This window comes from Maniola hyperantus, chromosome 19, assembly GCF_902806685.2.
Source record: "Maniola hyperantus chromosome 19, iAphHyp1.2, whole genome shotgun sequence".
NCBI lineage: Eukaryota > Metazoa > Arthropoda > Insecta > Lepidoptera > Nymphalidae > Maniola > Maniola hyperantus.
The window spans coordinates 11,885,636-11,912,012 of NC_048554.1; the positions used below are offsets into that span (position 1 = coordinate 11,885,636).

Genomic DNA, 26,377 nt, shown 5'->3' on the forward strand with positions numbered 1-26,377 from the left:
GTTTGCGATCTATGATATCAATCACGTAGGAGCCACCTGAGTCATGCAGCATGTTCCTACGTGACCATACGATACTGTCCTTATACAGGGGGTCCATCTAGAGCTACCGATAGACGACCACTGCTGGACATAGTCTCTAACAAGGACAGGATCTTGTACCGCTAGGTATATCTGACCACGGGTCTCCTCAGAATGACTTTTTTTGACCCTGGCGCAGTGGTAAGCACTGTGGTCTTATTAGTGGGAGGTCCCAAGTTCGATTCCTGGCAGGGGTTTGGAATTATATAATTTCTGAATTTCTAGCTGTGGCTAGTTACCACCCTACCAACAAAGCCATGCCGCCAAGCGATTTAGCGTTCCGGTACGATGTCGCGTAGAAAGCAAAGGGGCATGGGCTTAATAAAAACTGCCAGGGTCTTCCAGGCTAGCCCGCTCTACCTTAAACTGCATCATCACTTACCACCAGATGAGATTTGCAGTCAAGGGTAACTTGTATCTGAATAAAAAATAAAAAATTGAGATTGGTTTAGGTCATATACCACCACGGTGGCCAGTGCGGACTGCTGACTGTTAGAGTTCACATGTCTTTGAAAATTATGTCCAGCGATGTTTTCTGGGCACGCAGCTCTAACTTTTCTGAGTTTTGTGCGTTTTTAAGCAATCAGATATCGCTTGCTTTACCGGTGAAGGAAAACATGGCAAAAAAACCTGCATATTTGAGAGTTCTCCATAATGTTATCAAAGGTGTAAGAAGTCTGCCAATTTGCACTGGTCCAGCGTGGCTGACTATGTGGCCTAAATTTCTGACCTGTGCTTAGTAGTGTGCCGCGATGGGTTAACCATGATGATGATGATGATGTTATTATTTGGAGCACCATGTATTAGATAATTCAGATACAATGCACGCGATTTTCCTCTTCACGCGTCACAAGTCGATGCCACGTGGATTGATAGGGATGTCGCAAAAAATAATTTCTTTATTTGTTGACCTTGACCTAAAATTGCGGTGTGCAAACGAATGATACAACTCAATTATTTTGGTTTTGCACCCATTGTGACCATCTTTCTTTGTAGTCTTCAAAGAATTTTATCTACGTACACTAAACTACTGTAATTCCTAATAAAAATTAATTTTCCCAATTTCGATTTGAAATGCAATTTTCTTTCTGGTGTTCGAGGATTAACAATATTCTGGAAAATAATAATATCACAACTGAAAAAAAATATTCTTAGGGCTCCATTATGATCGATTTTGCTGTCAGTTTTACCGTAGTCACTGCTGTGAAAGATCAGCCGCTGAGTTTCTTGCTTGTTCTTCACGATAGGATGGGGCTTTCCAAACCGGTGGTCGATTGACAATTTAAAAGTTTTTTGAATAAAAAATCTTTCTATTTTATTACTGTTATTTGCATAAATACTATTTGCATATTAATGGGGATGATGATTAAAAATAAAATAATTATTTCTTAGGAATTATTAAATAGAGTCTTCTAAAATTCGTCAAATTGACGTCCACTGTTAATTTAAAATTTCTAATCATTTTAAATTATGGATTAAACTTAAAAAATACATCAAATTACTTCACGTCATGTACAATGTACATATTGTATTTCATATTAAGCTCCCTTACTAAGCGAGCGTTTTGACATTTGATAAAAAGTTGCTGATTTGACAAGTAGCCATCATCCCTATTTCGGCGTAGTTGCTTTCTTGCATTTCAAGTGGCACCCCTAATGGAGTGCTTTTAAACTATATTATGGTAATTGCAATGCAAATATCAATTCTTATTCAGTTTTCCTAGTCACACATTTACCTTTACCGAAGTGGAGGTAAACTGTTCAATGATTAGCTCCTTAAGTGTTGTGTATAAGAGTCCTTACCTTAAATCACTTATTATTTACTAGCTTATTCCCGCGACTTCGTCCGCGTGGAATTAGGATGGGTAGTGGTAACTATAAAAGGCAAACTAGGCACATGCCTAGGGGCGCGCGCGATCATGTAGAGTTCCATTACGTGGCCTACCTAATTATCCCTACTAAGTAATATTATCATGGGGTGACCGAAACCTCTGCCGCTCTGATGGACTCTCTCTCTCTCTGTCTCTGGTCTCTGGTAGGATGGCCTCTGGTGAACTGCCTCTTCTTTAATGTAGCAAAGTGTCATGATGCGATGTTCTTCACTCGTTCATATAAATAGTATAACCACCAACTACCGGCTATGCAAAAAAAAATTAAATCAGTAAATTTTTTAATAACTAGCTTATGCTCGCGACTTCGTCCGCGTGGACTGCACAAATTTGAAACCCCTTTCTTAGCGGATGCCTACGTCATAATAGCTATCTACATGCCAAATTTCAGCCCAATCCGTCCAGTATTTTGAGCTGTGCGTTGATAGATCAGTCAGTCAGTCAGTCACCTTTTCCTTTCATATATTATTTAGATATATCTGTTAGAGGGGCGCCTATCAGATGCTTGCCTAGGGCGCTCTCGACATTTAATCCGCCTCTGACTATAAATACTGGATAGTAGATAGTCTGCAACCTTCAAACACCTTGACTGAGTCGATCTATTCCTGGAGAAAGTAAGCAGACTAGGTGTCGCCCCGGGTGCCCTCCCGATAGCGGCGCGCTCCTGATAACGCTTATCAAGGCTTAGGGCCACACCAGATTGGCGCGCGTATCGGTCGAGTACACTAAACTTGTGAGCGTGCCCAGAAAAAGAAGAAAGGAAATATGTAAGTCCAATCAGGCCAGGCTCACTTGGTCGTGTGACCCGAGAAATATACCTACGCGACGACGACGTCGCGCCCCTTGACGGCACTTATCTCTTGGAGAGAGAGTGATAACAAATAATATCTACGCGAATAAAGTCGCGGGTATCTACTACTAGTCCCGCGACTTCGTACGCGTGGTTTTTTTTTTAAATAGAGATAGCGAGCAAACGATTTGTACGAGTAAAGTGGATTTAGGTTCTTAAAAAATCCCGTGGGAACTCTTTGATTTCCCGGGATAAAAGGTACACACTAGCACTACTTCTACCCCACACAATTTGTTTCTCTGTGTGTGTGTGGGAAGTGGGATCTCGGTTTAAAGAATTTATTCTCAAAAAGAACATACTGTTCACTTACATTAAGATTAATTATATATACATCTTGCTTTAATAGTCCCTTATATGCCTTTGCTTAATTATATCACACGAGTAGATATTATAGACCAGAGGGGAAGCTTCACACTAGCTCACGCACACCACGACGACGTGTCACGGACGCTCCGTTTGGGGCCAGTTCGATGGCAAAAGGCGGCAAACTGAGCGTCCGTGACACGTCGTGGTGTGCGTGAGCTGCGCTATGAGTAAGTGAACCTACAGCAAGCCGCTAGTATGAAGCTTCCCCTCTGGTCTATATATCTACTCGTGTGGTTATATGCCCTTTTTCACATACAACATAGTCATTGAGTATTATCAGAACGCCAGTCTAGACCAGATAAAGACTAGCTACAGCGATACCGACGGGCTTATGCATTTATAATTGTTGTGGAGTCTTTTCTGGAAATTTGCAAACATTAAGTACATATTATAATTTATCATTGTTATGTCTGTTTAAACAGAAGCGCGGATTAGATCACTTTTGCAGCATCCTAGCAAAGATAATATTGTATTGCTCTCTGACCCTATTATGACTAACTTATTATATAGTATACTAGCTTATGCTCGCGACTTCGTCCGCGTGGACTGCAAAAATTTCAAACCCCTATGTTACCCCCTTAGGGGTTGAATTTTCAAAAATCCTTTCTTAGCGGATGCCTACGTCATAATAGCTATCTGCATACCTAGGGTTGCCAGGTCGCCAAACCTAATAGCCGGACAGACCAGCCAGTTTGGCCGGATATTTGGGTAGAAAGGCCGGACACCCTACATTTTGTGTCTTAGTACTAATAGGTACGACAAATTTTTTTAATGTAAAATCAAGCTTTTTTATTATTGTCATAAATCTTGTTGTCAGGCAGCACTGTCGCATGCGGTAGCGATCGACAGTAAAAAGCCTAACAAAAGCCGGACCAGTCCTGACTGGATGTCCAGTGTTAAGAAAGTTTAACTTTGATATTTGTAAAGACCAAATATGGCGAGTGCGTTCTCAAAATGTATTCACTATACCTAACGTTAACGTAAGCTCTCTATGCGTGTTCTATCACCTTTACAATGGGGAGGGCTCTGAAAAGCCTTTTGACCTCATTCCACCCTCCTTTTTCTACAACCGCACCGCGCGCCACCGTAAGCAATTTCACCCTCACCACCTGGGTGTCTGGTGCACTTCGACTGTCCGTTGTGCCAGATCCTTCTTTCCAGGCACATGCAAACTGTGGAACCAACTCCCATCGGCGGTGTTCCCACTAGATTACAACATGGGGTTGTTCAAGGGGCAGCCCGACAAATTCCTAAAAGGCCGACGACGCATCGGCGGTTCCTCTGATGCTGCAAATGTACATGGGCGGCAGTGATCACTTAACATCAGGTGACCCGCCTGCTCGTTTGCTCGCTATTTAAAAAAAACCGGCCAAGTGCGAGTCAGGCTCGCGCACCAAGGGTTCCGTACTACAGTCTTATTTTTTCGATATTTTGTACGATAAATCAAAAACTATGATGAGAATGCACAAGTGAAGCCCTTTCATATTATGATATAGCAGTTAACTTACTTTGAAAATTGACAACACTAATTATTACTTCATGACAACAATTTTTTTTTGTGTGATGTAACCATAAATTCACAGTTTTCAGATTTTTCCCTAATGTCTGCTATAAGACCTACCTACCTGCCAAATTTCATGTTTCTAGGTTTCTTGGCAGACCGACAGACATACAGACAGAGAACAAAGTGATCCTATAAGGGTTCCGTTTTTCCTTTTGAGGTACGGAACCCTAATAAACATTAAAAATCACATTCATGGCAGTGTAGGTGTCCTAATCTTATGTCAACGAGTGCCGTCATGTCATCATTATGACGTAGGGCTCTATTACATTGTATCGGCGAATATCGCTGACAATTTACCCCATCGCCTCGGTAGGGCTTCTGAGATTGATTCAGCGAAGCTTTATAAAGGGGGTGAATCTGATTACGCCGCGCCGATGCATTTTATAGGTACATTTAATCAAATGTTACCGACTCCTACTTTTTAGGGTTCCGTACCTCAAAAGGAAAAACGGAACCCTTATAGGATCACTTTGTTGTCTGTCTGTCTGTCTGTCAAGAAACCTACAGGGTACTTTCCGTTGACCTAGAATCATGAAATTTGACAGGTAGGTAGATCTTATGGCAGACATTAGGAAAAAATCTGAAAACCGTGAATTTGTGGTTACATCACAAGAAAAAAATTAAAACGTTGATCATGAACAAATATTGCTATTTTCAACTTTTAAAGTAAAATTACCATACCAAGTGGGGTATCATATGAAAGAGCTTTACTTGTACATTCTAAAACAGATTTTTATTTATTTTTATGCACCATAGTTTTTGAATGATCGTGCAAAATGTCGAAAAAATAAGACTGTAGTACAGAACCCTCGTTGCGCGAGCCTGACTCGCACTTGACCGGTTTTTTAAATCTTATCAATACGACATTATTTAAAACTAGGTAATCAGCTCAGTCACTCAGCGGGCGATGGAGAGAGCTATGCTTGGAGTTTATCAGAATTTAATCAGAAATGAGGACATCCGTAGGAGACCCAGAGTGACATAGGTCAACGGGTTGCGAGCTGAAGTGGCAGTGGGAGTTCGAAAAACCGATAGACGTTAAATTTGAAAATATAAATCTGTTTTTCGGTTTAAAATGACGGCTATCTTTTCCACCTTTCTCTAAGAGCCCTTGCACACTAGCATTTCTGCGGCGTAAGCGTTCAACGGACGTATTCGCCGCGCAGATTTTTTTTTTAATCTGATTTTTTTTAAGGGGCTTTTACTGATAGTCTGTATGCCAGCCCCATGTCATGTACAATCCTATCATTTGAAGTTATTTTTTACTATGTCTACAATATAGCATAAAATAATGTCTTTCACTTCGCAAATTCCATAATGGGTCCCCCACAGGGTTTTTTTTTTCGTTTCCGTAGTAATTTTCTTTTTAACAGAAAAGCCGGTAATCCATTTTGTTCCCTCGTCGGAATCCATTTGTTAATTACTAGCCTGCAATTACATCCACGACACATATGTATTTTACTAGCTTATGCTCGCGACTTCGTCCGCGTGAACTGCACAAATTTCGAACCCCAATTTTACCCCCTTAGTGATTGAATTTTCAAAAATCCTTTCTTGGCGGATGTCTACGTCATAATAGATATCTGCATGCCAAATTTCAGCCCGATCCGGCCAGTAGTTTGAGCTGTGCGTTGATAGATCAGTTAGTCAGCTTTCTATTTTATATATTTAGATAGCCCGTATCACTGAGGGATAATGTAGCTATCTATCTATAGATCATTATAGAATTTTTGAAATTCGTTGATTAGTTTCGGACATTACATCTTGCATCCAAACTTATAAACTTTACCTCTTTATAATATTAGTGTAGATAATACCCATACGATAACGTTTTCACGTGGCTTCTGTAAGACATCAGTGACAAGTGTTAGTATCGCGTTCAAGCATCGTAGTCGCGTAGTCGCGGCGTCATAATATTATGTTCGGCGAACACTGGAAAAACGCTACTGTGAAGGGGCTCTTAAGATAGCAATCGCATTCAGTATAGTGGAGTGTATGTATGTTCCAAGTGATAGTGTATTGCGGGTGCAAGGCAAGTGGAGTGGCGCCTTATCAACGGGTTATCAGTGAAATTGCCAGATTACAATAGATACGTTGAAGGAGATCCTTTATTCCGATACAATGCGTGACGACGCAGAAATGTATTACAGCACAGTATCACGTTGGGGTCCCAAGGTGCTAGAATGGCGACCTCGCACCGGAAAGCGCAGCGTTAGAAGACCCCCCCACTAGGTAGACGGACGACATCAGGCGAGTCTGTAGGTTTTCTTGACACGCACGACAAACGGACAGATGGACATTGGACAGACAGACAGACAGACAACGAAGTGATCCTATAAAAGTTCCTTTTTTCCTTTTGAGGTACGGAACCCTAAAAATAGGGCTACCTGAGTCAAATGTATTAATTAACATTTGACGCCTGCCAAGTAGCAGTGACGTCGAGGCCTTCACGTTTTGCTAGAAGTTCCCTAACTGACGTGAACTGTGATACAAGTGATTTCAAGTCCGACGGACGGACGACATCAGACGAGTCGCAGGGAGCCGCTGGATCCAGGCGGCGCAAGACCGTGGCGTGTGGAAGTCCCTACAAGAGTTGGTGATGCTGATGATGATGATGATTTCAAGTCCTGTCCTCTTTTAACAGTGTTCTTGTCCGTTAAAAAGGATAAGTCATTTGACTCTGGATTACATCTCGTCGTGCAGGAATTACAACATTCAAACAGACAATGTGGCTAATTCCGTTGTACACGATCTCTAAACTAAACTAAAATGGCACGTCTAAATCTATTGCTATCCCTTTCATAATGTTGCTTGCGAAAAAGGATAGCACTAGATTTAGACCTGTTAATTTAGTTTAGTTTAGAGATTGTGTATAAGAGAATCAGCTCCAGTGTTTGAACAGTTGTAGAAAAGAAAGAAAGAAAGAAAGAAAAGACGTTTATTAATACAAATTATGCCACACATCACAACTTAAAACTAAGAGCTGGTTGTTCCGGCGCTTCTTCCACCTGAGAACAAGCAAAAGAAGCGCCGGAACAAACTGTCATATTGTGTGGCACAACCCGAAAAAAGGGTCCCAGCTCAGCATTATGCTGTATGCCTTGTTGCACAAGGACATACAGCGCTGATTTTCAGCTGGTACCCTGAACCGGGTGACGCCACGGATTATAAACTAATGATAACTAAACTAATGAAACACACGGAAACATAAAAAAATAATAAAATAAAAAATCACTAACTAACAACTATACTTATTAATGACTATACTAACACAGACTGTAACTATACTAGTTATTACTAAAACAAAGACTAAGCACACTATATGTAGCTGTTTAGCGTGCACGCCCACGGCGCACCGGCCGGCCGTGACCGCAGCCCTGCGCGTAATGTCATCATTTGTGACCACTATGGTGTCGTGTGACCATTACCTGATGCGACGATGGGACATTGTTGGGACAAACACCGACGCACGTGCTCCTGGAGTGCACGGGCGTAGCAGATCAACGCGAGCGCCATTTAGGTTCCCCGACCTCACTCCATGAAGCCCTCGGCAACCTGGGCGGTCTATTTGGCTTCTGGAGGGAGCTTGGATGGCTGGAGTGAAGACTTCGGCGGGGAAGGGCGATGCACGCACAACAGACGGAAACGTTTAAGTGCGGAAACCAGCCCAGAATGGAGAAAGAAAGAAAGGGACATTGTTTTGAAATTATTTTTTGAAGTATGACAATAATCGCAGTCAGGTTGAGATCTATGAAGCGTACCCGGCTGAGTTTGTTGTGGGCTCTTCTCAGACCTGGGCGCGTTTGGAACCCTCGTAGCTTTAGTTTTAAGTTTGCGTTATAATTATCACCACTATATCTTACAAATCTAACACCATACACAGACCATCAATAAGCGTAATTTATTACCTATTTTGAATAAATCATTTGACTTTGACTTTGACTTTGTACTTTGGCTTTGCTTAGTCTTACAATACTGGTAAAATAAAACGAGACAGCGGTATATCACTAGTAATTGCTATCTCGTTCTAACTGAAACTTTGCTCAGATCTCAGTCGTAGTCGTTCCTTACACGTGCGACGACTAGGAGCCGCCGCCACAAGTTGCGGACGAAATTTTTCGTACATTTGTAAGGCATCTCCCACACATACAAATCTCTAAAAAAAAGTTTTGTTAGAGTATTAATCTAAGATCCTAAAGAGTCACATAGTATGGTCATGTTAGCCTCGGTTATGGGACATAATACCGCCCACGCGCCGGTGTCGAAGTGCCTCCGTTGTCTCTATGCCATTATCTGTGAGGATTTGATGGCGTCACTCCTACGCGTCTGGAACCACAAGCAGTTGACTGACCCGGTTGCTCTTACTAGGTTTCCTAATTCTCTACATTTGAATATTCTACTTATGGTTGAAAAGTCTACTGTTTTAATAAAATACTAACTTTTTCCCGCGACTTCGTCCGCGTGATATAGTTTACAGCCTATAGCACTCAGGGATAATGTAGCTATCGCTGAAAGAATTCCGGAATCGCATCATTAGTTCCGGATATATACCCCCCCCCCCCGTCCCATCCCGTCCCGTCCTGAAAAATATCTGTCATTTTAGTTTAGATATTGTATACTCTCTAGTCTCTACAGAGTACAGATGCCTCAATGTCTATAGAATCTACAGTGAAATGCCGTGTTATAACGTCACATGACGTACTGATCCCATTCAAGGACGCGTGAAACCACTGACTATAATAGATTACATCATTCAATGTAAACCCCATATCAGCTATGGTTGGAATAATTACATTTCTACAGAGAAATGCCGTGTAATGACGTCACATGACGTTCAGACCCCATTCAAGGACGCGTTAAACCACTGACTATAATAGATTATATCATTCAATGTAAACCCCATATCAGCTATGATTGGAATAATTACATTTCTACAGAGAAATGCCGTGTAATGACGTCACATGACACACTGGCGTCAGTGTGTTATGTGACGTCATTCAAGGACGCATCTGAAACCACTGACTAGATTCCTATAGACTCGTCAGATGTCTCCATTCCAGCAACTTGCGACCCCAACGTCTATCGGTTGTACGAACAATATGCCCTGCCCATTACCACTTCAGCTTTGCAACCCGTTGATCTATGTCGGTTACTCTATAGTTCTCCTACGGATCTTCTCATTTCTGATTTGGTCACGTAGAGAAACTCCAAGCATAGCTCTCTCCATAGCCCGCTGAGTGACACTGAGCTTTCTTATGAGGCCCATTTCTTATGTTTACCCCATATAATATCAACTATGGTTGGAAAATGTGACATGTTTTTAATATTTGTGAATGTTGTTACAATTTATCGTTGGCATATCTAATAAAATAAAATAAAATAAAATAAAATAAAAATAAAAAAAATAAAAATTGAATTTCTACAGGAAATGTTGAGTAATGACGTCACACGACGTAATGACGTCCAATCGAGGAAATATTAACTAGGTACACCTATATGTAGGTTTCATCATTCCAACAATGTAAATCCCATCCCATTATGGTTAGAAATTGGATATTTCAATTACGTAGTATTTAATGTATTTGAGTAACAAATCCCTTATATGGGTATAGTCATAATCGGAAGTCGGCATGATATTGTTGTAATTGTTGTCAATTTTTTCCTTATGACGCAAACGATTTCTATTGCGTGTACATAATATGTGACCACAAATTGGGCCGTCATTGATTTTAATACGACCTACGGAAATTTTTGAACTGATACCTAATTTACGTAATATGAGTTTTTCCCTCTGTGTTCCTGTTATTAACGGACACCTAAAAGGAAGAGTTCCTCTTACGTAACTTTGGAACCAAATATATTAACGGGAGTCCTAGAACGTGTCTACGAATTTTCTAGATTTAGTTAATATTCAAACGGGAGCCAAACTACATTTGTGTGAAGCACGCTACGAATGAACTCCTCATCTATACTAATATTATAAAGAAGTAAAGTTTGTTTAGGTATATAGGGGGGTAATCTCTGAAACTGCTGAACCTATTTTGAAAATTCTTTCACCAGTAAAAAGCTACATTATTCCCGAGTGCCATAGGCTATAATTTATTTCAAAAAAATTAGAGATCTATACGAAAATTGTAATAAGCTCCCCGTGCAAAGCCGGAGTGGTTGCTAGTCTAAGTATATAAAAGGAGAAGGTGACTGACAGACTGACTGATCTATCAACGCACAGCTCAAACTACTGGACGGATCGGGCTGAAATATGGCATGCAGATAGCTATTATGACGTAGGCACCCGCTAAGAAAGGATTTTTGAAAATTCAACCCCTAAGGCGGTGAAATAGGGGTTTAAAATTTAGTAGCTTAAGCTAGTTTCAAATAAATTGAAATCCATAATACGAACATTTTCATAAGCTACCCGTGCAAAGCCGGGGCGGGCCGCTAGTAAGTCATAAGTGTGCAAACCGTAAAAGGTAAACTACACATGACATATACGATGTGAAGACCCTGATGTGACGACCGCAGACCGCTTCCAGCAGAAGGTTGCGCTGGCTTTTCTCGAAATACGCCGGCCGCGTTCCCACAGATACAATAGCACTTTAGACAACATCAACTTTGACGGGTTGAGCTTATGACGTGAGATTTCTCCAGTTGTGGTCACGTTTTCGACACTTAATAATATGTACATGACATGTTAAATGTCAAACTTGTACTTAAATTCGAAATTACCTTTTTGTAGGACGGCGCGGCGGCATTGACTTATATATTACTTCGTATGGACAGGGTTATTGAACAAACAAAATGGCACCGACTCAGTGGTGCTTTAGCAATGTAACCTCAGTGACGTCTGGATTTCAAACGGGTCCGTTAATAAGTATTCCAAAAACTGTGAAAAATTTTGTTCGCTTGACTATATCTTGTCATTTATATCGATGGACGGCGGTTTTGTTTTCCAATTTTTTCATAATCCATACTGATATTATAAAGGGGGGGGGGGGATTCATCTTAAGATATCCTGTGGTCTGTCTCACACCTCGCTATGAAGTATTGCTGTGGCACACGCTGCCATATTCCGAAGGTCGCATACGAGATGGTAAAATGAAACTCATTTGATGTCGTGTGTTCACCAAGTGGGTTGAGAGATCGCCATCGACCTCGGTTCCCAACGTGTATCGGGTTTTTCGAAATAATTAAATTTAAAAAAAAGGATAGTTAAATGATTGTGTTGTTCTTCCAGGTGCAACGGATCAAGTTAGAAGACCACGCGCCGCCCAAGATCACTCAGATCCAGGAGTTCTGCACGGACGTGCACACGTGGCTCAGTGAGGACGCGCGGAACGTGGCCGCCGTGCACTGCAAGGCCGGCAAGGGGAGGACAGGTCAGTTGAGGAACTCTATTCCTGCACTTGTTTCGACACTTGAACTGAGATCTATAGAGCTTATAGAAGTCCACGCGCCACCCAACGATCGCTCAGATCCAGGAGTTCTGCACGGACGTGTACACGTGGCTCAGTGAGGACGCGCGGAACGTGGCCGCCGTGCACTGCAAGGCCGGCAAGGGGAGGACAGGTCTGTTGACTAACTCGGCTCGTACACTTGTTTCGACACTTGGATTGAGATCTATAGAGCGTATAGAAGACCACGCTCTCCCAAGATCACTCAGATCCAGGAGATCTGCACGGACGTGCACACATGGCTCAGCGAGGACGCGCAGAACATGGCCGCCGTGCACTGCAAGGCCGGCAAGGGGAGGACAGGTCTGTTGACTAACTCGGCTCGTACACTTGTTTCGACACTTGGATTGAGATCTATAGAGCGTATAGAAGACCACGCTCTCCCAAGATCACTCAGATCCAGGAGATCTGCACGGACGTGCACACATGGCTCAGCGAGGACGCGCAGAACATGGCCGCCGTGCACTGCAAGGCCGGCAAGGGGAGGACAGGTCTGTTGACTAACTCGGCTCGTACACTTGTTTCGACACTTGTACTGAGATCTATAGAGCGTATAGAAGACCACGCTCTCCCAAGATCACTCAGATCCAGGAGATCTGCACGGACGTGCACACGTGGCTCAGCGAGGACGCGCAGAACGTGGCCGCCGTGCACTGCAAGGCCGGCAAGGGGAGGACAGGTCAGTTGAGGAACTCGGTTCGTGCACTTGTTTCGACACTTGGACTGAGATCTATAGAGCTTATAGAAGTCCACGCGCCACCCAAGATCACTCAGATCCAGGAGTTCTGCACGGACGTGCACACGTGGCTCAGCGAGGACGCGCAGAACGTGGCCGCCGTGCACTGCAAGGCCGGCAAGGGGAGGACAGGTCAGTTGAGGAACTCGGTTCGTGCACTTGTTTCGACACTTGGACTGAGATCTATAGAGCTTATAGAAGTCCACGCGCCACCCAAGATCACTCAGATCCAGGAGTTCTGCACGGACGTGCACACGTGGCTCAGCGAGGACGCGCAGAACGTGGCCGCCGTGCACTGCAAGGCCGGCAAGGGGAGGACAGGTCAGTTGAGGAACTCGGTTCGTGCACTTGTTTCGACACTTGGACTGAGATCTATAGAGCTTATAGAAGTCCACGCGCCACCCAAGATCACTCAGATCCAGGAGTTCTGCACGGACGTGCACACGTGGCTCAGCGAGGATGCGCGGAACGTGGCCGCCGTGTACTGCAAGGCTGGCAAGGGGAGGACAGGTCTGTTGACTCGGATCCAGACTTGTTTCTCTAATTTTTGAAAATAAAACATAGCCATGTTACTCAGGAATAATGTAGCTTTCTACTGGTGAAAGTATTATCAAAATCGGTTCAGTGGTTATTACCGCCTACAAACAATCTTACAAACATAACCTCTTTATAATATTAGTATAGAAGTATAGATTAGTATCCGTACCCTTACTATAAATGCGAAAGTGTGTTTGTTTGTTCGTTTGTCCTTCAATCACGTCGCAATGGTTTAACGCGATTTTTTGCATGGGTATAGTCAAAGACCTGGAGAGTGACATAGGCTACTTTTATCCCGGAAATCAAAAGAGTTCCCACGGGATTGTTCAAAACCTAAATCACGCGGACGAAGTCGCGGGCGTCAGCTAGTAGATTATAAGTCGTTGCTAAGGTGTATTTGATGAAGAGCATGATAATATTCAATTTTCTTTGAGTTCAGTGTTCAATGCCACTTCATTGTGTGCATAGGCAAATATTTCGGCTGAGGTCAAACATGTGCAGACCTTCCTCATAAGCATACGAATGCCTGAATAAAAAGTAGGGTTGCGAGTCTAACATCGATTCGTGTAATCGATCGATAGAAATCGATTGATCATCATCGTCGTCACGACCTATCGCAGGCACACTGCCAGAGTGAACTGGAGTGAGGGAACTCTCGGTTTGATCCTGAATCGATGACATGTCTAAATTAGGGGTGCTTTAGGGGTGACGTGAAATCAAAGAAAAATAGGCGATTTATAGGCTACCTGGTGTCAAATGTAGGAACATTTGACGCCTGCCAGTGACGTCGAAGGCTCGACGCTTTGTTACAAGTTCCATAACTGTCGTGAACTGTGACGATACTGAGAATGGGTCTCCACTCAGGTTGAAAAGGGCCATAGTCCATTACGCTGGCTAAATTGCACACTTCACACATTTGAAATGAAAACATTATGGAGAACACTCAGGCATGCATGTTTCCTCGATGTTTTCCTTTACCGTTAAAGCAAGTCATACTTAATTGCTTAAAAGTAAAACGCACGTATAACGCGTAAAATTTAACTCCTCACGCCCATTTTAACTCTTTTTGTTTTGTTTTTTGTTGTGTTGTGTTTGTTTTAATTTACATGTTTTCATCAATCCTTAATCTAAGGCTTTAAACAATAAGGCAGCCTTTGCATACACGTGTTTTAGTTTCCTTGTGTATTTTCTAGTTTTGTGTGCAATAAAGACTTTCTATCAATCTAATTATTATTTGACTATAATATGGTCATATTTTTTCTAAAAATTACCAGAACCAAGAGCCGTAAGTAAATACGCATAGATGGTAGAATCAGTTTTTTTCAAAGAGACTTTTTAATAATTTTTTGATTTGTAAAATCTTACTATATAATTTGAATTTTAGCCCAGTCAAATTAGCCTAAAAACCGGCCAAGTGCGAGTCAGGCTCGCACACTGAGGGTACACTCAGACTACAGTATACAGTATACTACAGTCGTATTTTTTCGACATTTTGCACGATAATTCAAAAACCATGATGCATAAAAATAAATAAAAATTTGTTTTAGGAATGCACAAGTAAATCCCTTTCATATGATACCCCACTTGATATAGTTATCTTACTTCGAATATTGAAAATACTAATTATTAGTTCATGACCACAATTTAAATTTTTTGTGTGATCTAACCCTAAATTCACGGTTTTCAGATTTTTCCCCTAAAGCCAGCTATAAGACCCACCTACCTGAATTTCATGATTCTAGGTCAACGGGAAGTACCCTGTAGGTTTCTTGACAGACAGACAGACAACAAAGTGATCCTATAAGGGTTCCGTTTTTCCTTTTGAGGTACGGAACCCTAAAAATAGGGGTAAGGTTACAAAAATTCGCATAGAGCTGAGTACGAACGTTCGGAACACCATTATAACCCATCGATCCAACATTTGCAAAAAAAATATTCAAGGTCAAAGTTTACAAATGTAGGTTTTTTTTTGTTGGTTTTTTGCGTTTTTCAGCCAAACGGTAAGTTTTATCATAAAAAAAGTTCAGGTTATAATTATTGTAAAAGATCATACAATTGTGTATAAAAATTGTTCACTTAAGCCACCGTTTCCGAGATATAACGATTCAAAATGTTGTGTTAATAAGTACGTACGTATATATATTATACATCATACGCTGCATATATGCACTGGAGCTGTAATACAAGTAAAAATATTTTATTATCGGTCTGTATTACTTATGTTTATGTACACACAAAATAAATATTATAACGATGAGAATATCAACTCGAAAGAAACCCAGTCCCTCATTTTATACGCCAGTGTAACCTTGAGCAGCATCGGTCTCCCATTCAATCATTGTTCGCGTGGCAAGGGTCGTATCCTGCTCTTTTTTCCAAGCCCAAGGCCTATTAGACAAAACGCTAGTCTCCAACGTTCCTTCGTAGTGAAAACACGTGTTTATTAATATTATTTCTCTACGTAATTTCTGCTGTTTTCAAAAGACCAGTCAAGACCAGTCATGCTCCAATGTTGATTCGCCATCAAAAAAATGTTCATACGATATCAGCGAGGAGACGTCTGATTCATCGATGATAGGACGATTTATTTGCAACCAGGAAGAAGAACAAGAAAAACAAGAACAGAAGAAGAGGAAGCAGAAGTATTAGATGATTGCGAATAATTTTCCCCAATTTCTTGAAATTTCCTATAAAATCATTTTCTATAGTACAATTTTTCATACTTAATATAGAATTGAAACAGGATCACAATAAATCGTAATATTACCGGGGAACCTACGTTAAAAAATTGCGCCAAGTACACTACCTCACAGGTGGCGTGGAAACGTGTGCATATTTCAACTTTTTGAATCGTTATTTATATCAGAAACGGTAACTCTTAGGAGAAAAGTGTAAAAACAATTTTTATAGATAATGCATGATCTACAATATTTTAATCAGACCTACATATTTTTAAGAAAAACAAATAAACCCATATTTGCGAACTTTGACCTTGAATAATTTTTTTGCAAATGTTTATGTAAAAAAATTGAAATCTTTTATGATGGTGTTCCGAACATTTGTACAAATCAGCTTAGGCGAATTTTTGTAACCTTGCATTTTTAACATGTCCAGGCTATTTTTTGACATTTAACGTTGACTAATATCTAAACATGAACAGTTTGTTATTTATGTATGTATCGTTTTGTGATTTGAATTTTAGTTACAGTATTGACTAAGTATACATATTATTATTTTATTTTTTGCATGTCTATTGTTGAGGCGAAAGATCTTAATTTGTAAAATGTTTCTGCGAATTGAATAATTTGAATTTGAAAAAGTTTTAATAAGTCGCTGCCTCCACTCCCCTTTGCCCTTTGCACGTGTGTCCCAAATTTTGAAAAGCTTTTATAAAGTCGCTGCCTCCACTCCCCTCTGCAGGTGTGCCTTGCGCCTAATAGTTTCCCAAATAACAAAGGTCGAAGTTATACGAATTACACGTAACATCTCCTTTGATGCCGGCAGCTATTGTGATGCAAACAAAGTCCCCCCCCCCCCCCTAACCTGCCAGGTTAAAATTTACAACCGTAATTGCGAAATTTCTTTACGGCCTATAATTGGCGGAATTGTAAGCGTTTGGGGACTTTCTCGCGGTGTCGTAAATTTTCAAAAAGGATCCTTTATGCACATTTTATTTACTAAATGATGCCCGCGACTTCGTCCGCATGGATATATTATTTAAAAAAAATCCCGCAGGAACCATTGATTTATACGAGATAAAAAGTAGCCTATATGTTAATCCAAGACATAGGCCAATAATACCTCCATTCCAAATTGCAGCCAAATCCGTCCAGTAGTTTTTGCATGAAAGAGTAACAAACACACAGACTCACACACACACATACAAACTTTCGCCTTCATAATATAAGTGTTATAATATTAGCATCCCGGGTCCGGGCTTCGATCCCGGGTATTCTCTAACTTTTCGGAATTATTATAATTCCCAATTAGCAATTAAATACCACTTGCTCAAACTTTGAAAGAGACATCGTGAGGAAACCTGCATGCCTAAGAGTTTTCCTATGTGTGTGAATTCGACCAATCAAAAGGATTTATTTAAGCCATAGTTCAGCCGGCCAAGTGCGGACAGCGTTTGGACTATGACCTAATCTAATTAAACCCTTCTCATTCTGAGAGGACACCCGTACTCAGTAGAGAGATGAACCGGGGATTGGATGAGATGAGGATGAATAACCGCATTAGAAAAAAATTGACGACCTCCTAAAGGGAATCGGCACATTCTATACCTTTCATTTGATACCAAACTCAATGAATGGGTTTCTCAATTTCCGCCTAAATTTCGTTCCATCGTTTCCGCCATATTGAATTTGTCATGACGTTGTAATTCACCTTTTTTATTCTTGTCATACCTTTGTTTGTCATATCCGCCATATTGGATTTGTCATGACGTCTTAATATTATATGACACGCGGAACGCAAATAAAAGGAAACTAGTTTATTAACAAAGATGACGAATTATGTGCTAAGTTTCCTAGGATTTCATACAAAGAATTCAAAATTTTGCTGCGTGCGATACGCGACAGGTCGAGATGGCAATCGGGGTGGGGACGCCCCGCCCAGCCCCCAGCACCCGGTGCGGAATAGCGTGGGTGACGTGCGGAATGTCTACCCGCCTCATACCCCCGATTGTCATCTCGACCTGTCACGAGCAATAGGCGACTTCGTCCGCGTGGACTACACAAATTTCAACCCCCTATTTCACCCCCTTAGGGGTTGTATTTTCAAAAATCCTTTCTTAGCGGATGCCTACGCCACCAAATCCAAATCTGCATGCCAAATTTCAGCCCGATCCGTCGAGTAGTTTGAGCTGTGCGTTGATAGATCAGTCAGTCAGTCAGTCAATCAGTCACCTTTTCCTTTTATATATTAAGACTAACAAATGTGCGACAATTTCTTTACGGCCCACGAGTATAATAATAATTGCCAAAATCACCAGCGTTTGGGACTTTCACGCGGTGTCGTAAATTCCAAAAGGGATCCTTTATCCCGCCTCCTTTTTTTCCTTTGTGGTCAGCCCTAAAGGGACGTAAAAATAAAAAATCGATCAATTGCGAGTCGGACTCCCACACGAAGGGTTCTGTAGCTGTACCATCGTAGAAGAAATAACACGTTTTCATGGGGGCCATTTTGAAATGTTCATTTTTGTTGTTATAGAAATATTCTATGAAAATTTCAGCTCTACCTATTACGGTTCACGAAATACAGCCCGCTGACAGACAGACGGACGGACGGATGGACAACAGAGGCTTAGTAATAGGGTCCCGTTGGCACGATTCGGGTACGGAACCCTAAAAACGCGCAGCTATTCCAATATGAAAGGAACAAGTTTTCGGAGGCAGTGGATGATCATTTCACTTGTTATATATTTTTATGGCTGTGGGCGATTGCCTTTCTTTCCTTAACGTTCTGTTACGTTTAATTATGCAAGAAACCTTCAATATATTATGTTATTGTCTTTTTGTGTTTTCGTAACCTGATAGGGATATGGTACTTGATATTATGTTTGATAATGGATGTAGCTATTCTGTTAACTTATTTCTGTTTCTAAACGTTTGTGTAGCGAGGATGACCACAAAAAAATTGGGTGTTTAACCCCTAAATCACAGTCAAACAGGGAATTTAAAAAAATGCGTGCTACGCACACTTGAAGTCCAACTACACGCGCTCGATAGATTAATTTTTTTGAAAATGAGTCCCCAATATATTTTTATCATATTAGTAAGTAAAAACGAAAGCATTTAATGGATGGTACTCGATGAAATATGGCTGCCTCAAAGAGCTAATCCGCTTAGATTAGCTCTTTTGAGCCATCAGAATGTCAGAAGAACGGAAGGTTGGTGAAAGTGAAGTATGAACGTTACTTCTGTCCGGAAAAAGATTTAAGCAATTTTTCAAGTAGCGCTTAGAGGAAAATTATAAAAGAAATAAAGTTGGGCGTAATTATCTTTCTTGTCCTGGGTTCAAGCGCTTCCCTCTTTTTAATAAAATGTTTTGTTTTGTTTTTCAGGTACAATGGTGTGTTGCTACCTGCTGTACAGCGGGCAGCAGGAGACGGCGGACAAGGCGCTGCAGTTCTACGGCACCAAGAGGACGCACGACCAGAAAGGTGTCACTTTTCTACATGTTACTCTTTGTCCCAGTTATATTGCTGAGGTCGTGAGGTATCACGCGCTTTCCATTCATGTGGCGGGCTCGCCACCCTGTCGCCAGTGGCGTGCAGGTCATAGAGGCATAAAAGCACTGCTTACCCTACCATTAGACATGTTCAAACTTATATGAAAGACTTTACAAAAAAAAATACTTACATAATTCATGTTAAATAATATTGTTAGTATAACATTATTTAAAAAATAATACATAAAATAATTATTATTAAATAATAATATTAATATTACACACACCTCTTCTTCAAAAACTCGCGCACGCCCGTTCAAAACGATCACGAGCGGTCGCGATTGTGATTGCGCGGTCGACATCGGACGAAAAAGCTGAGGACCGAAATGCTTACGGCTTACAAGAAAACGTTTATATGTGTGACACAATTCACCTCGAAATCTGTTAATGTGTGCGTCAAATGACCCGTCGTTAACGGGCCCAAATAAGCAGTACTTCTGTCCAATCACAAGAGAGAAATTTGTATCAGACATATTGTTTTGAAAACCGCGCGTGATTTAAATTCGTAAGTTCATGTAAACAAATGAGTATTTTATCTATTGCTATAAAAACTATATTTATTATGATTCTCTACTTTTTCAATGTTGTTAATTTATTGATATTATTTTATTTTCCATAAATTTAAGTACGTTTTAAATTCTAAGAAATTATAAAGTTTGTGTTTTGATTTTGTATTTTCGCGCCGTCTCCGCGCGAAGTGCGCACTGCGCGGCGCGCGCTTTCTGTTGTCAGTTTGGCACTCGAGCTGTTTTCAAGAAAGTTTGTTTGTTTTGATCGACAACAAGAATAGTTTTCTTTGTAAAAAGTGAATATTACTTGCAGGTTATGTGTGTGAGATCTTATTAGTGTACCTAGTGATAACAGAATGATTAAATTGGTATTGTTCGCTAATCAATTTAACAAGCGTTGGAAACGTTGAGGTTATTATATCTCCGGTTCAGAACTTTTTCGAATCTAGGTAAGTAAGTGATAAATATAATCAATTTAGGGTTTGTTTATATACTATACACGATCGTTACCACAATAATCAAAATATTCTGACGTAGATTTACCGAGTCGATTTAATTAGAATTCCCTAAATTAGTATAGCCTACCTAAACAACTAACTACTCCTTATAATGAACAATCTGATTTTCTTTTTTAAAATGAACTATTGTGTTTACTTAAGGACTTGTACCTACCTGTATTTACCTATTAATTTAACTACCTAATTGTTAGGGTTCCGTACCTTAAAAGAAAAAACGTAACCCTTATAGGATCACTGTGTTGTTGTCTGTTTGTCTGTCAAGAAACCTACAGGGTACTTCCCGTTGACCTAGAATCATGAAATTTGGTAGGTCTTATAGCTGGTATTAGGGGAAAAATCTGAATAACGTGAATTTGTGGTTACATCACACAAAAAAAATTAAATTGTGGCCATAAACTAAATAATTAGTATTTTCAATTATCAAAGTAAGATAACTATATCAAGTGGGGTATCATATAAAAGGGCTTCACCTGTGCATTCTCAAACAGATTTTTATTAATTTTTATGCATCATAGTTTTTGAATTATCGTGCAAAATGTCGAAAAATTGTGACTGCAGTACGGAACCCTTATTGCGCGAGCCTGACTCGCACTTGGCCGCTTTTGAGGGTTTATTAATGTCACTCTGCTGTCTTTCTATCCGTCTGTCATGGGTCCCTAGCTCCTAGACGAAATGAGTTACAATCCTGAAATTTTGGTATTTGGTGTAGAATGTTTATTTTTTTTTTATTTTTTTAATGCCTACCCTAGCTTCAAACCTTGTGACCGCCACTGCCTGTCGCATATGACTTGAATGGGTGTAATTTTTAGTTTTAGATTTTAAATTGCTATCGAATTTTATTGTAATAATAACCAAGATTCACGCCTTAAAATGCTCTCCGAAGCATGAAGGGTACGAAATAATCAAATTCGGACCTCCAAGATCAGGGCACCATTGTGGCCGGAAGTTTATTATGCTCAGAATCGGCGTCTCTCTCAGACCTAGAAGTGTTATTTGTTAAGAAGGATCCACACCTGTTAGTGTAAGCTGAGCGTTTAAAGTTGCTCATCCTGAGTCACTCAGTGCGCAATAGGTATTAATTACGTGAGCGGCCTTTGATCAGAGATAAATACCGTCACAACGTCGCGCACTTTGTGCTGTGCAATGAGCCGTTCAACTTGATCCTCCTTTAGAGAGCAGCATTCATTATCGAGATTTAATATAGCGCAGCGCCATCTAGTCGACACTTCGGAACTAACTCGTGACGCGTTACTGCAGGCGTGACAATTCCGTCGCAGCGGCGCTACGTGGACTACTACGCGGCACTGGTGCGCGGCGGGCTGGCGTACCGCGCGACGCGCGTGCACGTGCGCGAGCTGCTCATGTCGCCGCCGCCCGCGCTCGCCGGCTCACAGTGCACGCTCGAGGTCACCGTCACGCAGCCCAAGGAGAAGCCCGAGCTGACGTTCAAGGTAGAGATGGGCATTATTGCTGCTCTTAAACCATTTTCAATTAGTGAAATGGTTTTTGTTTCTTCACAGGTGTTTTTTTTTTCAATTTTCAAATTTTCGCACCTACAATGGTTTGCTACATTAATTTTACTTGATGTTTACGTAGAGATGAGAGTGTACTCGCTCGCACAATCTTAGCGTCTTTGCTCGCGTCGATGGCGAAGCGCGCACGAATTCAAATGTAAATTTTCAAACCTTTATTTACAGTAAAGTAGCAAGAATGACATTTATAACTATGTAAAAGGCTTTCCACGTGGTTTTTCACATGCTACCTGTGAATTGGCTGTCTCCGAAGTTAACTCAAACTTCTGAATTCTGTTAAGTATAATGTATTTATCTTTCTTTATGCGCAGGCGTCGCTGGGCTCGCACGAGCTGCGGCGCGACGGCACGGGCGCGGCTGGCAGCGGCGCGGCGCGCGTCGTAGCAGCAGCCTGCACGCCGCTGGCGGGTGACGTCCGCGTGGACGTGTACTGCAAGCCCAAGATGATGATGCGCAAGGAGCGCCTCTTCCACTTCTGGTTCAACACCTTTTTCGTCACCGCCTGCGTGGGCGCCGAGCCGGTTCCCGCGCCCGTCGACAGTGAGAACTTTTTCTTGTACGCTTGTCCTGGCAGCCAAACCCCTGCTAAGAAAGGATTTTCAGAAATTCAGCCCAAGCAAAGCTGAGGCAGGGCAGATCAGTTCGTAATCATCTAATCAATACACACAAAGTATGTTTTATATTTATTTTGCAAATATTTTATTATATTTTTATTTAAAAGTTTTTTTTATTTTATTCAGATACAAGTTAGCCTTTGACTGCAATCTCACCTGGTGGTAAGTGATGATGCAGTCTAAGATGATAGCGGGCTAACCTGGAAGGGGTATGGCAGTTTTTATTTAACCCATACCCCTTTGGTTTCTACACGGCATCGTACCGGAACGCTAAATCGCTTGGCGGCACGGCTTTGCCGGTAGGTGACTCTTTGGTGTACCCCAGGGTAGAATGCTCGGTCCGATTCTTTTTCTGATATACATTAATGAATTGATGGTACTGGGCAGTATATCATGTGTGAAGTAAGAGAAAGCCACGTCGTTTATGAATAAACTTGTGATTCCACAGGTCCAAACCTCGAGACGTTCAAATTGACGCTGGACAAGTGGCAGTTGGATGACGCGCACAAAGACAAGCAGCATAAACTGTACAGTCCCGACTTTAAGGTAATAACGTTTAGCCACTCTCAACGGAGACTAGCCAACTACCAAAGAGATATACAGTGTATTACAGTGCACAAGTGTGCACAAACAGGTGCACTGTCATATGTTTGATGGGACGAGAACCATCCTTTAATTTTCTACAGGCTTTTTTGACCGAAAAACCCAATCACTTTAGATGTCTTAACTCTTAACAATGTATGTATTTATATCTACATGTCATTAAGTCCCAACGGCGCTTAGTGGGGCTTTTCTGGTCATGATATCTCATGGTTTGCAGCTGAATAAATAAGCCAGCTGCCAATAAGGCAGTCAAAATTTTGTTCTTATTTCCAGGTGGAACTTATAATCCAAAAGCAGCCAGAATCCTCAACGTTCAGCGGGCACTCCGTCCGGGCTTCGCCATCGCTGTCATCTTGCGCTTCTTCCGGCTCTGAACCTGATACAGAGCCCGACGCGCATTGGGACTCCGGTGAGCGCCTCTGCCCCTCCTACCCGCCCTACCCATACCCCCACCCCTGCCCGCGCTGCCCCTACCTCTGCCCCAGCGATGATGACTACCCCGACCCACCCCACTACCCCAATGATGATAAACTATATATGAATGTCGATGATAGTTTAAGTACGCATAAAACTCTTCCATCTGAACATCATTTTGATGATGGTAAATTGTATATGACTGTCGATAATTATAGTTTAAGTGCAAATAAAGTTTCTTCACCCGAAAATTATTCTGATGATGCTAAACTATGTATGAACATTGATGATAATACTTTAAGTGCGAATTGTCTATCCGATTATAAATCTAATGATGGTAAACTATATATGAATGTTGATAATAGTGAAAATAAAGCTCCTGAGTTTGTTGAATACGATGATGTTTTCACTAAAACGCAAGAACGTCGTATTGTACGCGAGTCGAGTAAATCAGATGACTCTAGTCAATCTGCTGACATTGATGAGGAATTATGTTCCAATACACTTCAACATAGTGTTAACGTTGCGCAGGATGCACGAAAATCTAATAATATTAATAAATTAGGTAGGAACCATATCGATAAGGCTAGGGACCGGAATGCTAAATCTGTATTCAATGCTAATGGCTTAAGTACAAGTAAATCCACTTATCCTACCAACAATGAATCGTGTACGTGTAAATTAGTACAGCTCGATAGAATGACATCTTTCGCGAACCACCTTGAAGACAATGACAAAAATTTATATACTGATAAATTTGAACTACCTGTTAATACTAATTTGTTTATGGACAAACCTGAATATGATTATAATTTGCATAGACAAATGGTTGAAACTAGTAATACGAATATGAATAAAGTCGATTATCCAGTTAATACAATTACTACAGGTAAAACACTAGAATACCCAATTACTGATAAAAATAGTCCTCTTTATACTAAAGAGCCTGAATATTTAGATGGCACTAATATTTATACAGACACACCTGAATATTCAGAAACAGAAAAACCTCCCGAATATCCAGTCGGGATGGAAAAGCCTCCAGAATATCCGGTAGAAAGTAAAAAAGATTTCAAAGCCGAGGAATTTAGTAAAAAGGATAAGAAATGTAAATATGGATCTAGGCCTCGACTTTCGCTAGGCGACATGAGAGCGTCTTGGAGAGAATTTAGCGGGAAATTCGGCGAGAATAGGAAGAAAAAACACAAGGACGATCGCCAGTGATATTAAATTGTTCTCATAGACAGCGATAAAGGCCTGTATTATTCCTACGCTGATGTCGGTCGCGTATACACGTTGTGTGCTTTTAAGTAGAGTGTCTTTCAAGCACGTGCTATACAAACCAAGTTTGATTGTATGAGGCGCGATTTAATCACACTACTCTTCAACAACACTGTTGTTCTGCGCTGACTGAGTAGTACCTATGATGTACAGTACGCGCGACCGATCTTACGGGATCCTTAGTGCATATGAACGCAACGCAAAAACGCAGCGTTAGTATGACGTCACACAATGCGTTACACAAAGAGACCCCTATCTTAGGCGTCATCCTGCGCGAAACAACATTGATTGATCATTTTGATAGCTTAGTTCACAATGGATGATTTTACAGGAGGAGGTTTAAAGTTCAGATTATAACTAGCATAAAAATAGTAGATAATCAATCAGTCAGGCCGAGAGCTGTGATCAGATACTAAACAAATTGTCTACTTTTTTAGTGTGAGTCGTAAAAAAACCTTCCAAAAACTTAAACATTATGTAGTTAGTGCAGTTGTGAACGTAAATTATCGAGTTGATTAAAATTGCGCAAATTGTTCAATCATACTGACGTCAAATAGATGCCCTAACATTCGCAATCGCATTAAATAATTAGGAAGTACAATTATGTGCTTGTATTATGATCTCGGTGGTATCATTTGATTTGGTTTGAGACTTGTTCACGGGAAAGATTCAATTTTACTGACGTCACTGACTGTTTGACTGAGTCAATGATAAAAAAAAAAGAAATAGAAAACAAATTGAAGCTTCATTTAATATCAATGAAACTGGCTTTACTTATTTCCCGTTGAGCTGTTTAGGCAAAATATGAATGAGGCTTTAAGAGTTTTATCAATATATTATGTCAGACGTATTATTAATCACAAAATAGTAATTAATTGCAGCAGTCATGTCTGATGTCGTAACACAGAATTCTAAATTAGGTAATAGAAATGGTATTTGCTGTTCATTAATTCTTCTGTGCTTTCTGAAAAATTGTGTCACTGGTACAACTCTAGCTACTCAAAAATAAAGATATAATTATGTCTAGATGTATAAACCTATACTAGAGGTATGCCTCTAGTATCCAAAGCGACGTAAATTAAATTGTAACGTCAAATATAATGCATCTAAAGTAAAGAATAGGAAATCTAATGACTTATTTGTCATCTATGTATCACTTAAAGATGACGCTGGAAAATTGCTGAAAATCATCAATCATTGCT

General features: G+C 40.8%; 1 protein-coding gene across 1 annotated transcript in view; it reads left to right on the forward strand.

Annotated features, from left to right (window-relative positions):
- Pten (phosphatase and tensin-like protein) overlaps positions 1-25,319 on the forward strand; it is a 53,024-nt gene extending 27,705 nt beyond the window's left edge. Inside the window, exons 3-8 of the mRNA XM_034978985.2 lie at positions 11,981-12,122; positions 19,538-19,636; positions 21,989-22,182; positions 22,575-22,803; positions 23,326-23,423; positions 23,754-25,319. Coding sequence (XP_034834876.2) covers positions 11,981-12,122; positions 19,538-19,636; positions 21,989-22,182; positions 22,575-22,803; positions 23,326-23,423; positions 23,754-25,118 — 2,127 coding nt within the window. The 3' untranslated portion in view covers positions 25,119-25,319. The remainder of the gene's footprint in view (positions 1-11,980; positions 12,123-19,537; positions 19,637-21,988; positions 22,183-22,574; positions 22,804-23,325; positions 23,424-23,753) is intronic.
- The last annotated feature ends 1,058 nt before the right edge of the window (positions 25,320-26,377 follow it).